The sequence below is a fragment of the Schistocerca piceifrons genome, chromosome 6 (assembly GCF_021461385.2).
Source record: "Schistocerca piceifrons isolate TAMUIC-IGC-003096 chromosome 6, iqSchPice1.1, whole genome shotgun sequence".
NCBI lineage: Eukaryota > Metazoa > Arthropoda > Insecta > Orthoptera > Acrididae > Schistocerca > Schistocerca piceifrons.
Genome location: NC_060143.1, coordinates 362,239,325 through 362,253,396, shown reverse-complemented (window position 1 = coordinate 362,253,396; position 14,072 = coordinate 362,239,325). Strand labels below are relative to the sequence as shown.

At 38.8% G+C, this 14,072-nt stretch overlaps 1 protein-coding gene across 1 annotated transcript in view; it reads right to left on the bottom strand.

The window, feature by feature from the left end:
* Positions 1-14,072, bottom strand: part of LOC124803322 (protein unc-80 homolog) — a 995,149-nt gene that overhangs the window by 304,907 nt on the left and 676,170 nt on the right. The window contains exon 45 of the mRNA XM_047264506.1: positions 2,613-2,723. Within this exon, the coding sequence (XP_047120462.1) occupies positions 2,613-2,723 (111 nt within the window). The remainder of the gene's footprint in view (positions 1-2,612; positions 2,724-14,072) is intronic.

Below are 14,072 nucleotides of genomic sequence, written 5' to 3'. Positions count from 1 at the left end.
ATATCTATTTCTTCCTTTCTTACTTCTCATTTTAGGACCAGTATATTTTTTCCCTCTTCCCATATTCACAAACTTCTATCGCTGAAGTCCTTCCTTATTTCGGTGGTTACTAAAAACTTAAATCTTATCTTTAGATAAGAAGGGCAAAGAATCCGACTACACGAACACACATCCACATATACACAAATATACACTTTTACACAAACATTAAATCACATAAGAGGAAGCCAGTCATGATGTGAGAACCGCCAGCTGTTGTAGGGAAAATGTGTGTACATATGGAAATATGCGCACATATATAAGAAGCTATGATGGTTCTACATGTCCGCCCCCGGAAGCTGAGTGTTCAGCGCGACAGAATGTCAATCCTAAGGGCCCGGGTTCGATTCCCGGCTGGGTCGGAGATTTTCTCCGCTCGGGGACTGGGTGTTGTGTTGTCCTAATCATCATCACTTCATCCCGATTGCCGAAGTGGCGTCAAATCGAAAGACTTGCACCCGGCAAACGGTCTACCTGACGGGCGGCCCTAGTCACACGACATTAATTATGGTTCTGCATCGAATGTACATAAGAAGAGGTGCACATACATAACAACCAACTATAAAGCAGTAATGAGTAATGAATAAATAAGAGAGAGGCGTGGACAAAGAAAGAAAATGAAAGTAGTAGTAGAATTAGTCATGTAGATCATTAAGAAACGTCAGCGTAATGAATACTCTGATGAATTGAAGGATAGTGGGATGTAAATAGTATATGTAGACATAGTATCTATTGAAAATATAGAAGTTGGCAAGTAGAGGTGGACTCTAGGGAGTAAATGATATATTAAAGAATGAATGCGAAGTTTAAGTTAGATTTATATCTTTACCAGATGATACTTAATTATTGTATACATAGAAATGTACACTAGAGTATTGAACCATGAGGCATACTCAGAAAGGATAAGGGAGCGTACCTGGCATTCACTAAGTATAAAGGGCAGGTGTACCTAAGTGGAGATACGACGGTCTGTGGCCTAAGAAACCATGGCAGAGATATGTTTAGTGGGTGCTTCAAAGCCAGAAATATGGTACGGCAAGGGTGATAGGGTTTGTGGATCTTAGGAAGAACTAAAGGTAAAAGGTGGGAACGCATCGTTTGGGTGGGGTAAAAAGTTCTATCGATGAGATATTAATCTTTGTGAGGGGCCTGAGGTTTCTATAAGTCAATTTGCACCATACGGATGGGATCTTGATGGCAGATGCTGTATACAGAAGTGTCAGAAATATGGTGTAGACCCTTGCTTGCCTTCACAATCAGTCTTAGTAGTGCTGATGCCTCCACAAAACAACTTAGGAGTACATATCTTGTCACTCAATACTGTCCTGGTCTTGAATGTATTAATCAGCTACCTTGACGAGGCTATGACTTTCTAAAATTGTGTCCTGAAATGATGTCCATTTTGTCTGAGATTTTGCCCACCACAATTCTCCCCACTCTGCAGGTCAAAACAGGTGTTACATGTACTGGTTCTTGCTACCCACCTTGCCTAAATTTAAGTTAATTTATGTGAGCTCAGCATTTCTTTTCAATAAGTACATCCTTTCTTTGCTCCCTTTATTTCTACATCTTTTATTTTCTGATCTGTCTGTTTCTTTTCCCCGCCCCCTCACATGTCTACCAGGTATAATGCACTTAGCTTTCCACTCTTATTGACTGTTGCAAGATGATTTTTCAGTAATCTCTATCTTCCAACGTTAAGTTCTCTGGTCTTCAAATCTTGTCTGATGCAGGCACCAACAATCAGCATTTCCCTCTTAACCTTTCCAGTAAGTCTCCCCTGACCCAGGGTTCTGGGTGATTTTCGCACAACTCTCCCCATTTCCTAAACCTTGCCAGTTCTTTCCCTTCATCCCTATTCCTTTTCCTTGAGTCCTCCTGCCAGAAGGTGGAGCCACTGGCTCCAAAAGCTTGAGCATTTTCATATCTTTTATAGGTGTTTTCTTTTGCTACAGCTTGGTGAATAGATTTTTTATCTATCCATACTACGTTATATTTTCAAACACTGATTATTTTCAATCACACTTAGATTAACACAGACAAAGACCTGGCTCAGGGGGTGGAGGATGAATGAGAAAATTGGGTGTAAAATTTTCAAAGGAAGTATTGTGGCATTCTCTTGAAGTGATCTTTTTGGGAAATCACAGAGATTTACAGTGGCCTCATGGAGACTACAATCCGATTCCCCCTTACAATAGGTTTTAATGAATAAGCTGCCTCATTTGGTTCCCCTTGACTGATAACTGAATACACAGGCTTTTTTGAAAATCCCACATCTTCCCAATTATGTTTTTTTTTTTAAAATTATACACTAGTAACATACAAAATAATATGGCATGTAACACTATTCTTTAAAAAAAAAACAAGTATCTGGCTAAATTAAGCACTGAAAGAGCTGTACACCAACAATCTGCAATTGTATCAAAATTATTTATGTGAAAGAATGTATTTCAAAGAATTTAGACCAGTTAAATATGACAAATGCAGTGTTACAGATTCAAAAGGTTGAAAATGCTTGCACTATTTTAACAATTGTTCAGAAACAACACTTAAATACACTGCAGAATACCAACCTTGCCCATTTCACCTCCTTTGTACAAGTCAAGGTCTGCTTCCAAAGCTTTTCTTGGAAATGAAGGAAGCTTCATGAGTTCCTCATGGAGGAACACAACTCTCTGTACAACCTTGAAAAAGAGAAAGACAAAAACTTATGCAATCATCTAGTTAGAAATGAGAAATTATTAAAGAAAAACAAAACCATAAATGTGGACACAGTATATGCATGGATTAATGTAGGGAAGAAGCATACAGAATGAAGAAAAGGGTTTCTTAATGGATTACTATTTGCTTTTGAATTCTCTCCCCCATTCTAGATTAATTTATCACTATGTACTGAAGCTTAGACTTCAGTTCTATGTTACATCACTTATGCATCAATCCTTCACATCCAGTGAAACACTGGTACTTCACATTAACATTCATCTGTCCACATACAATAAAATTTTTGTCTTTAGTTAGTGTTTGCCAGCATCACATTTAAGTAAATCATTTGTTCACATAAGACATAACATGATATTGAAGTGTTCACACTAACCCTTTTTCGATGACTGCAAACTTTTATTACAAGAACATGGAAACTGTGGTAGGAACAAAAATCTATGACATCATTCAAAAATACTAAAGATATTATATATTCCATGGTCATTTTCCAGCATATCCCTCATGATTTACAGACATGGTTAGTGGACACATCCCACCACGTCATAGGAACAAAGATCTATGACATCATTCAAAAAAACTAACATAATCTTAAATGAAGACACAACATGATTTTGAATAAACGAAGGTATACACTTACTAGGCAATTTTCAGTTTTTATAAATCATCCAAAGACTGAGCAACTGCTTATTTAAAGGAGAGAATAACAAGTGAGGAATAATAATAGCCCTTAGATTTTAGAGAGCATCACACAGAATAAAATACACAAAAAAGACATACACGGTCAGAAACAAATTAAGAGTTTACTTAGTTTCACCTCATAAAGCTTAAAACAATATCTAAAAACTAGACATGAAAAAGGTTATTTCTCAAACAAGAATTATTAAGAGCTCTGTGCACCCACAAACCCAGAAACATATACATCCAGAATATGTACTTTTTCTTACTATAAAAATGATACTGCTGCTGTCACTCTCTTTTATATGTGCCAGGTATCTTTGGACACATACTGTGCTGCAGAAGTGATGCTGCCAAAGAGTGCAAATGTGAGAGGATTCAAACAGCCCTTGTATTATAGCAGGCAATCAGGTCCTTTGATTCATACTGCAGAACATGTGTGATGTGTGGCCACTATGTACTGGGTGTCTCCCCCCCCCCCCCCGTCCCCCCCCCCCCAATCAAAAACAGATGGTTCTTCTAGGCCTGTTCATCCACTTAGTCAGTTTGTTGACTGTCATTCTTATACAAAACACTGTACAGTGAACTCACTGAGGTTGGTAAGCACCATGTGTGGTTTCATGTCATAGGATTACAAGTGGTGTGACTAGAGTGTGGTAATGAGCAAATGCATGGGACATTTTTAGAATGGGAAGAAATGCAACAGCCTGAACCTTGGATAGGGATGATGGTCTGGAAGTATCACACAAGTTGATAAAGACGTTAGAGAATGTGAGGGTAGAAGCCTTTGGCATCAATTTTATAAGTGTAGCAGACCAACTGTTGTCTAATATCCTGACTTGAAAAGTTAGTATGGATCATTTGGAAATTTTTGAATCTCCCAAGCAGAGTGATGTGGATGTGTATAGTGCCTGGCAACTGTCCAAGTATAATGAACGGTAAGTGGTGGTATGTGTCTACTAACCATGTCTGTAAATCATGAGGGATTAGCTGGAAAATTACCATGGAATATATAGTATCTTTAGTGTTTTCGGATGATGCCATAGACCTCTGTTCATAACATGTTTTCCACGTTCTTGTAATAAAACTTTGCATTCATTGAAAAAGGTTTAGTGGGAACCCTTCTGTATCATGTTATGTCTTATGTGAACAAATGGTTTTCTTAAATACAATGCTGGCAAACACTGAATAAAGACAAAATTCTTATTATATGCAGCTAGATGAATGTTAATGTGAAGTACCAGCAGGCAAACACTGAATAATGACAAAATTTTTATTATATACAGATAGATGAATTCTAATGTGAAGTACCAGTGTTTCACTGAATGTGAAGGATTGATGCATAAGTGATATAACATAGAACTGAAGCCTAAGGTTCAGTGCATAGTCATAAATTAATCTAGAATGGAGAGAGAGAATTCAAAAGCAAATACTATTCTATTAAGATAATTTATTCAACAGTGTTGATCCCTGGCAAGAGGTCAGGAAGGTGCCAGAAGGCTACAATGTGTGATGTGTGGAGGATAACAAAGTGAGAGAGAGGATTTCATTTCAGGTATTCACCTGAGAAAGTCTTAGCCTTGGCAGAGTGAAGTACTGAGGCATTCAAGGTCTGGATGGTACTGGATGACAAATGGTGTTCTAACAAGGAACCTCTTGAGTGTGAGGTCCAAGTTCAATCTTTAGTAAGGCTCACTGAAAGTGTTGTGTTAACAATTATGAGAAGAAAAATATTAGCTGCTAATGACTCACTATGTGCATCAGGAAGGAAACAGAAACTAAGTGTCCAGGAGGTGTAGAGATCAACCTTCTATGAGATGGATGTATCACATTTCACACAAAATATACGTTGTCTACATTCAAGAAATTTCCAGGGTCCCTTTCATATCCATTTCTTATTCAAATCCTGATTCCTTACTGAGCAATGGGATAAGTTTGCTTACCTCATCTACAAAGTTTTGGGCCAATTCTACAATTTGCTGTGCACAGTCAAGTTGATGGTTTGATCTAAATTTCATTATCTTAAGTTCTGCAACCACTCACTGCTTCCCTTGACACCACGTTAATCTGTGTCGTATGCAATTTGATGTGCATAATGTAGCAGGTCACTATCATGTGACATCCCGTAAATTGTATTGAACATCCTTGAAACACGAAAACACCAGTTTTTGTAACAAGTGTGCCTTGTCCTCCCTTGAACAACCACAGTTTTTCTTAAGCACTACGTAGTCATATTCCTGTGAACTTATTTGAAATCTGTTCATAATTGTTTCTTTATAATGCTGTGGATGATCTTCCATGTGCATAATTATGTTTAGTACCTGCTGCTTGGACTATGATTGTCCTTTACTACATTTCATTGGAGACAGGATTTGTGGCTTCTTGTCCAACAAGGATGATGAACTACATGGCCTGACATCTCTTTCAGTATCACTTTCAGCTGTTCAGCATGTATCATCATCATTGTACTCCTAATGTACATTGTCCGCTCAGTTGAGCTTATACCACACCACATATATCACTGACTCATCTTGCAGAAATTCTAATATTTCATCTGCCACTTCTTTCTCACTCTGTGAAATTTCTTGGTTTCCTTTCTGATGAATGTCAACTATGGCAATTGTTGTAGTAGATATAATGGGAATGTTTGCTTTGTTTATCATTCCCATTGCTCTGCTTTATATCAATACCAGTAGCACTGTTGAGTTACTCGTTAACTGAGCAGTTCAACTATGCTCTGTAGCCTCTTGCTGTGCTCATTACTGGATACCTTCAGTCCTGCCACTGCTGCCATTGTAGCCAATATTGTGGTTGCATAGTAGACACTACGTGGGGTGTCAAATTCGAATGCCATAAACATCATCGAGCTTTTGCGAGCTCAGACTCGAGGGATTCATTGTAAGATTTTTGGAAGTGGAAGCTATATTAGTTGAGAGAGTATGAGAAAGGTACTGCCAAAAAGATCTGTCAGGAATTGGCTGTGCAATTTGGCTATAAAGGAAGAAAATAAACCTCAATTTTATAAGTCACATAAAGACAAGGAAAATATTAATACCATATTATTACACTGTTTGTGGTAAGGATCCATAAATTATCTAACCTGTCAAGAAAGTATTGCCCAGCTGATACCAGGAACAGAAAACTTATTGAAATTACATGTATGACTGTGAGTCAAATGAGAAACTTAAAAGTTCCATATTATTTCAAAAAGTTGTGGGATGGAGTTGGTAGGTGGCATTAGTGTCCTTGAGATTCAGAAAGTGACTAACAGGTAGCAGAGAGATGCTACAATGCAGGAGAAGGCAGCAGTGTCTGCAACAAGTTGGCCTTCCTGCTGTCAACATGCACTGCAATTGAGCAGTATCTGTGATACATTTTTTGTATAGTGAAGGTCTCAAACCAATCAAAAGTCATCGCTGAATGACAGTGTAGTATGGTGAATTGTGTTTGTCAATGCAGTAGGTGTATGAGTGGTGTAGGAAGCTTAAAAATGGTGTAACTTCTGTGGAGGATGCCCCATGACCAGGGCATGCTCACCGTGTAGTGATGGACGAGAAAATATCTTTAGTGGAGGAGCTTGTAAAGGAGAAGAGACATGTAACTCTGAATGAAATAGTCACAATTTTGAAGATTAGTACTGGTTCAGCACAGAATATTCTTCACAAGTACTGCACTTCTATAAGATGTCTGCAAGGAAGGTGCCACATCAGTTGACTGATGAATTGAAAGACCATCGCACTGATGGTTGTGAAGAACTTTTACATCATTTTCACTTCAAAAGTGATGCATTTCTGGGAAAAATTGTTACAGGTAATGAGACTTTGATTCACTATCACCAACCAGAAATGATAAGGACATGCAAGTAATAGTGCCAGAGCTCAATGTCAAAACAAAAAAAAATCTGCGCTCAGCGATCTGCTTGAAAAGTCAATGCTCATTCTCCTCTGGCAAATAAATGGAGTAATCCCGGAGCATTACATGGATAGGGCAATGATGGTAACCAATACTTCTTGTCATGACATGCTGAAAAATCAACTTCACCCTGTAATCAGGAATAAATTATGAGGACTTATGATTTCAGGAGTATTGCTATAGCATGACAACACTCAACCGAATACAGCCCAAAGACAGTTGCAACTATTCATAAAATTAAGCCTGAATGTCTGGTGCATCCTCCTTATTCACCAGATATTGCTCTTTGTAACTTTCATCTGTTCAGTGCCCTCGAAGAAACAATGGGAGGCAGGGATTTCAGAAGTGACGAAGAGGTGAAAACCCCGCTGCACAACTGGCCACACACACAACTAAAAGAATTCTTTCATTGTGGTATCTATGCACTTCCAAAGTGCTGGAATACGTGTATTCAATGCCAGGGAGACTATGTAAAAATGGCATGTTTTTTATTCATTTTGTTACAATTAAAAACAATTTTGTTACAATCAAAAACAATAAAAATTATAGTACTTTCAATTGAATCACACTTGTCTAAGTGACATAAAAATCATCTGATTTTGATTGATTACTAACAAGCAGACTTTTACATTCACTACTACAGTCATATTTACACAATGGTACAGAAAAGTGTTCAGCAGCTCGACAACTGACACAAAATGATAGCATCTTAGACAATTCAGCAACACTTCGATCTCATGTCTTTAAAAGGCACAGAGATAAATGTTATCTTGCACAAATAATTGCCTGTTTGACTGAAATAACTGTAAAACAGATGTCTTAATTAGAAAATCAGAAATATAGTAGACCACTAATTCTCTGCATAGTTGTTTAAGGTGAGAGAACTTAAGATCACCCATTGTGTTAGTTTGTTCTTATTAGCACATTTGGCATGGCCCTGTATCAATAAAAAATCAACCCTTATGACTCTTTGTTTGCCAGTTTTCAGGATCAAAAATCAACATTCACTAGTCTTTGTCCAATACCGATCATTTACAATGACACAGACTTCGTCATATCTGCATAATAATAGTACAGGCAAGACAAACATTACAGTTAATATGCCAAATACCAAATATAATGTGATACAGCTAGGGACAATGACAAAGCAAATTGAACCACAAAAAAGGCACAAAACTACAAAAGTTTGGAGGCAGATGCTTCTTATTCTGGTAAAAGGAAAAGGACTGAAAGAAAAGAGGTGTTGGCCCTGGCTTGTAAAACTCAAAAGAATAAACAAAACACCAAACCTACAGTCAACTATGTAGTTCACTGACACAAACAATGGAAAGTCCACGATGAAATAACGACAGTACATGGAAGTGCACCAACTATCGAGGAATCACACTGCTATCACACTGCCTTTAGTTAATGGAAAATATCCCAGAAAGGAGACTGAGGAGAAACCTAAAACTTCAATTTGAGGAACAATAGCATGGATTCAGAAGTAACTGGGGAATGACAGACCTCATTTTTTCCCTCGATTAGTTAATCAAGAAGCGCTGGGAAAAAAGAAAACCTCTGATAATAGTGTTACTGGATTTTGGGAGGGGGGAGGGGTGGGGGGGGGGTGGGGGGGGGACACACACATTAGACTGTGTACCAAGGTGTAAAATATGGGAATGCTTTAGAAAACATAACGTTCCTGATTCATTAATTAACACAGTTCTGATACTGTATGGAGGTTGTGAAAGCTGTGTACAAGTAGGAAGTTGAAGATCAAAATGATTTCAAGAAAAAGAGAGTTGTTTAGCAAGGCAGTTCACTTTCCCTACTACTCTTCACTACACTTATGGATACAAATCCTGACTGAAATCAAGAAGTAGAAAATGAAAACCTCAATGCTTTTTCTTTTGTTGATGACATTGTCTTTTTGGGAGATATAGAAATGGAGTTTCAGAGAAGGCTGGATTACTGGGATAAAAAATTGAAAAATTCAAGTTGACCTTGAGTAAGAGCAAGAGAGTGGGAATGATGATGAGTAAGACACCCACACCTTGTAATATCATACTGGAAGTTGGGAAGGTTGAATGTGCAAAAAGTTTCTGTTATCTGGGTAGTGTCATATCATGAAAGTGCCAAACTAGAAGCTTTAAACAGAGAAGCAAAAGGAGCCATGATGTTTTTATCGTAAAGGATCTTTCATCTAGAACGATTTGCATCTTTATATAGAGCTGTATTTTATGTTATGATTACATACTACTATAAGTTACAGGATTAATACATGGTTATTATACACTAGGGGGAGTGATTGTAACGGAGTTCATCTGTGAAAATAAGATTATAGCTCACCTTGATTTAGTAGTGCCGAAGAGTATAATCGGAGTTTGATGATGAAAGAATGATGTCAATGTGTTCTACTCCATGAGTATTGCATGATAACAATGATTATGTATTTGGGTTTCAAACTATTTGATCAGTAGACATCGATACAGTTGTAAATACTACTTTTGGTTTCCTTTGACATACAGTATAGAGCAGTACTGACTTCTGCATGTACAGGAAATAATCACTCACATTGAAGTTAATAGTATTTTGCATTTTGTCAGTAGTGCAGATAAACAGTATCATAAATATTTACATATGTTGTGTTGTAAGTAGGACCAATTTTATTCCTTTGGTTACATGATGCGTTATTGCGAGAGACATTGGCCTGTTAACGATTACCGGGTGCCAGTCATCCGTACAGATTCTCATGGTTTTCCATACAGTGGTTGATGATTGGCCTCTAGATTATGTGAATTCATGTGCTTGGATTGACACCCCTATATATGGAGATTTGTCCGTCAGTATTGATTATAAGTGTTTGTGCTCGGTTATACCTATTATGGAGTTGACTATGTGGTCAATTCAATAGAGAATTCGCTTTCCCTTGTCAGACTCCATACTGGACACATTATCATCTTTCACTGTTACAAGTCAGTTTCATCTTAATTACTTAAGAAACCTTGTGTTCAGAATAATTTTACTTTCCACTCCCAATGCTTGTTCTTGTAATCAGTGGACAGCTTATATTTCAATTATTAATCTTATACAAGAACTGATGTATATGGATAAGCGAAAAGAATGAGTACCCATGGTGTAATTGTGATAATTGGTTGTTAGACTTTCTGCTGTTCTAATAAGTGGTGATTAAGCATGTCACTGAGTGTAGTTAACCTAATCAACCTTTGACTAGATCACATTTACAATACAAATGTTATTCACTGTATACTTTACTGTATGTCTTTGTTCTGGTGTTTATTAGAGGAACAGCATATATTTTACAGGTGTGACGAATTGTTTCAGCTGTCAATTCCTAGTTACTTCTTTTGGAGTATTGCTATGAGCTTTATCGTTTTACTGACCATGTAAGCATACTAGAATTACACTACTTGTGACCAAGGATACTGCTGTTGATGAGACAAAATGTTGAAAAAAGGTTTTTCAGTGGCATTAACTTACATTTTTATTCGAATGAGTAGGTTTTAAGATTGATTAGCATGTATTTTACACCACAGACTACCTTTCATTAACTAGGTTCCATACTCGTTTTCCGCTTTCTTATTATTTATTTTGTGACATTATGATCGATGTGGTTTCAGTAACTTGCTTCACTGTCAATTAAGTATGATGCAGTGTTATGCAAACATAACTCTATTTCTACCTTTCCTGCCCTTTACTATTCTTTAATAATGGATCTTACCCTATATATGTCTGATTAGCAATGCATATTCTTTTTAGCACTGTTTATTATCCATAAGCATAATGGCTTGTCACCTAGGTTTTTTATATATACTCCCATTTCATTTAATGCTTGACATTGATCTGTAATAAAACAATCATGTACATATAATTTCATTTGTACTTATTGGTACCACATAAATCATTAATTTCCAGAATGATTGCATTTAATGAATATGGCCAAAATGTAATTAAATTTACTGAATTCATCCATTATGTAATATGACTATAATATATTTGTTTACATAATAACTCATAGAGTACTGATGTCACATTGGTTGTTGTACGTATGGTATATTTTATAGGGCCTGAAGATGACGTTGTTACAACATTGAAACTAGTTCCAAAATAAAATCGACACCTGAAATACAGCTGGAGGAATTTCTTCATTTTTAATATAATTTTATGGCAGCCGACGTCGCACTGTCCTCCATTTCAACTATGGATGTATGATGAATTTTCTTAGGTCAGCTCTACAACAGAACAGGAGAGATTTACAGGTGACCTTGACTGTGTACGAAAGAATGAGCACTGCAAGACTGAAGTGGTTAGGTCATGTGAAGTGAATGTACTTGACTTGATTTCCATATCTGTATTTGGAGATGGAGGTACCAGTAATACGACCAAATGGGCAGCCTAGGATGGTTTAGGAGGACCAGGTCATTGAAGATTTCAACAGGGCAGGAGTAAAGTGGGATGCAGTGGAGAGAGGAAAGCTAAAACAGGACAGAGATCAACAGAGGTATATTGTTCACAAGGTTCACACCCAACATTCTGGAAGGAAGTCCTGATGATGATTATGAAAAGGATAGATTGCTGCTCACTATACAGAGGTGCCGCTGAGTTGCAGACAGCCACAATGAGAAGACTGCTGTACAGTTTAGGTTTCAGCCAAAAGACTTTCTTCTAAAGCAGAAAACACACACACATTCACAGAAACACAGCTCACACACATGACCAGTGTCTCAGGCCACTTTGGCTGAACGAAGTTATAACTATGCCTGATGGGAGACGCAGTTGGTGGTGGGGTTAAAGAGGAGGCATGTGGTGGATAGAGAGGAATAGGAGGGGGGATGGGGGAAGGTGTAATGCTGTTTGTGGGAGCCTGCAGGATGTGGTGGGGAAAGGATATAGGCATGTGGAGGACTGGGACTAGTGAAGGTTAAGGCAGGAGGATTATGGCAATTATTGCAGGGAGAGTTCCCACCTGCGCAATTCAGAAAAGCTGGTGTTGGCAGGAAGGATCCACATGATGCAGGCTGCAAAGCAGTCATTGAAGTGAAGCACTCTGTGTTGGACAGCACGTTCAGCAACTGGGTGGTCCAGCCATTTCTTGGCCACAGTTTGTCAGTGGTCATTCATATGGACAGACAGTTTGTTAGTCTTCATGACCCTGTAGAAAGCAGTATAGTGATTGCAGCTTAGTTTATAGACCACCTGACTGCTTTCACAGATAGCCTGCTTCTGATGGGATACAAGATGCCTATAGCTGTACTGGAGTAGGTGGTGGCAGGAGGATGTATGGGAGAGGTCTTCCTTCTCGATCTATTGCGGGAACATGAGCCATGAGGTTTGGGGTTGGGAGCATGGGTGAAGTAGTGATGGACACTGATAATACATGGGTTTGGTGGGCGATGGAATGCCACTGTCTGAGGCATCAGAAGGATAGTAGGCACGATATGCCTCACTTCAGGGCATGGTGACAGAAAGTCAAAATATTTGCAGAGAATCTGATTCTGTTGCTCCTGTCCTGGGTGGTACTGAGTCATTAAGGGGTTGCTCCTTTGTGGCCAGAAAGTGGGTATGTGGGAGGTGGTGTGACTGGAGAAACAAGGCACAAGTTATCGGTTTCTGTACAAGACTGGGAGGGAAACTTTAATCTGTGTAGATGAGATCACCACAGGTAGTTAGGATGTATGTAAGGAACGTCTTGGTATGGAATGGGTGGCAGCAGTCAAAGTAGAGGTATTCCTGGTGTTAGTACATTTGATATGGATGGAGATACTGATGTAGCCATCCGTGAGGTGGAGGTCAACAAAAGGAAGATGCCTTTTTGGGTTGAGGAGGATCAGGTGTAGTGAATGGTGGAGAAGGTGTTGTGGTTCTGGAGGAATGTGGATAGGGTGTCGCACCCTCATTCCACACCACGAAGATGTCATCAGTCAGTCTCAACCATATCAGAAGTTTGGGATTCTGGGTGGTTAGGAAGGATTCCTCTAGGTAGTCCATGAATAGGATGGCATAGGATGTTGCCACGTGGGTGCCCACTGCTGTATCACAGAATATTTTGCTGGTGATGCCTCCAAAGAAGAAGCAATTGTGGGTGATGATATAGTTGAGCATGGCGAACAGAAAGGAGATTGCAGGTTTTGAGTCAGTTTGGCATTCGAAATGGTACTGTTCAACTGCGACAAAGCCATGGGCATTGGGGATGTTAGTGTAGAGGGAGGTGGCATCAACAGTGATGAGCAAGGTGTTGTGTGATAAAGGTGTAGAGACCTAGTGGAGGAAATGGTTGGTTGATAGGCTAGATTATGTATAGGTGGAAGGTGTTTGTCCATTAGAGCAGAGATTCTCTCAGTGGAGGCTCAGTAACTGGCCACAATGGGGTGTCCTGGGAGGTTAGGGTTGGTTGGTTGGGTGGAGAAGGGACCAATCTGTGCAGTCATCAGTCCCTCCGACCTTAGATTAATCCCACATTACAAGAGGGAACCACAATATCCATAAAATGATAAACTATTGACAGGGAAGGAAGGAAAAGGAGAGAAGAAGAGGTGAGGAAAAGGAAGTGCTTAACGACAGGGGCGCGAAGGAAGAAGCACAGGAGACAAGAGAGATGCTCAAGACATAAAAGACTCCATAAGGAAAGGAGTGGGAAGGCAGAATGCCGGGGTGAACCACCAAGTTGAAGCCAAGAGGGAGGGGGGCAAGAGAGCCTGCAATTCCCTCATCTCACCAATAAG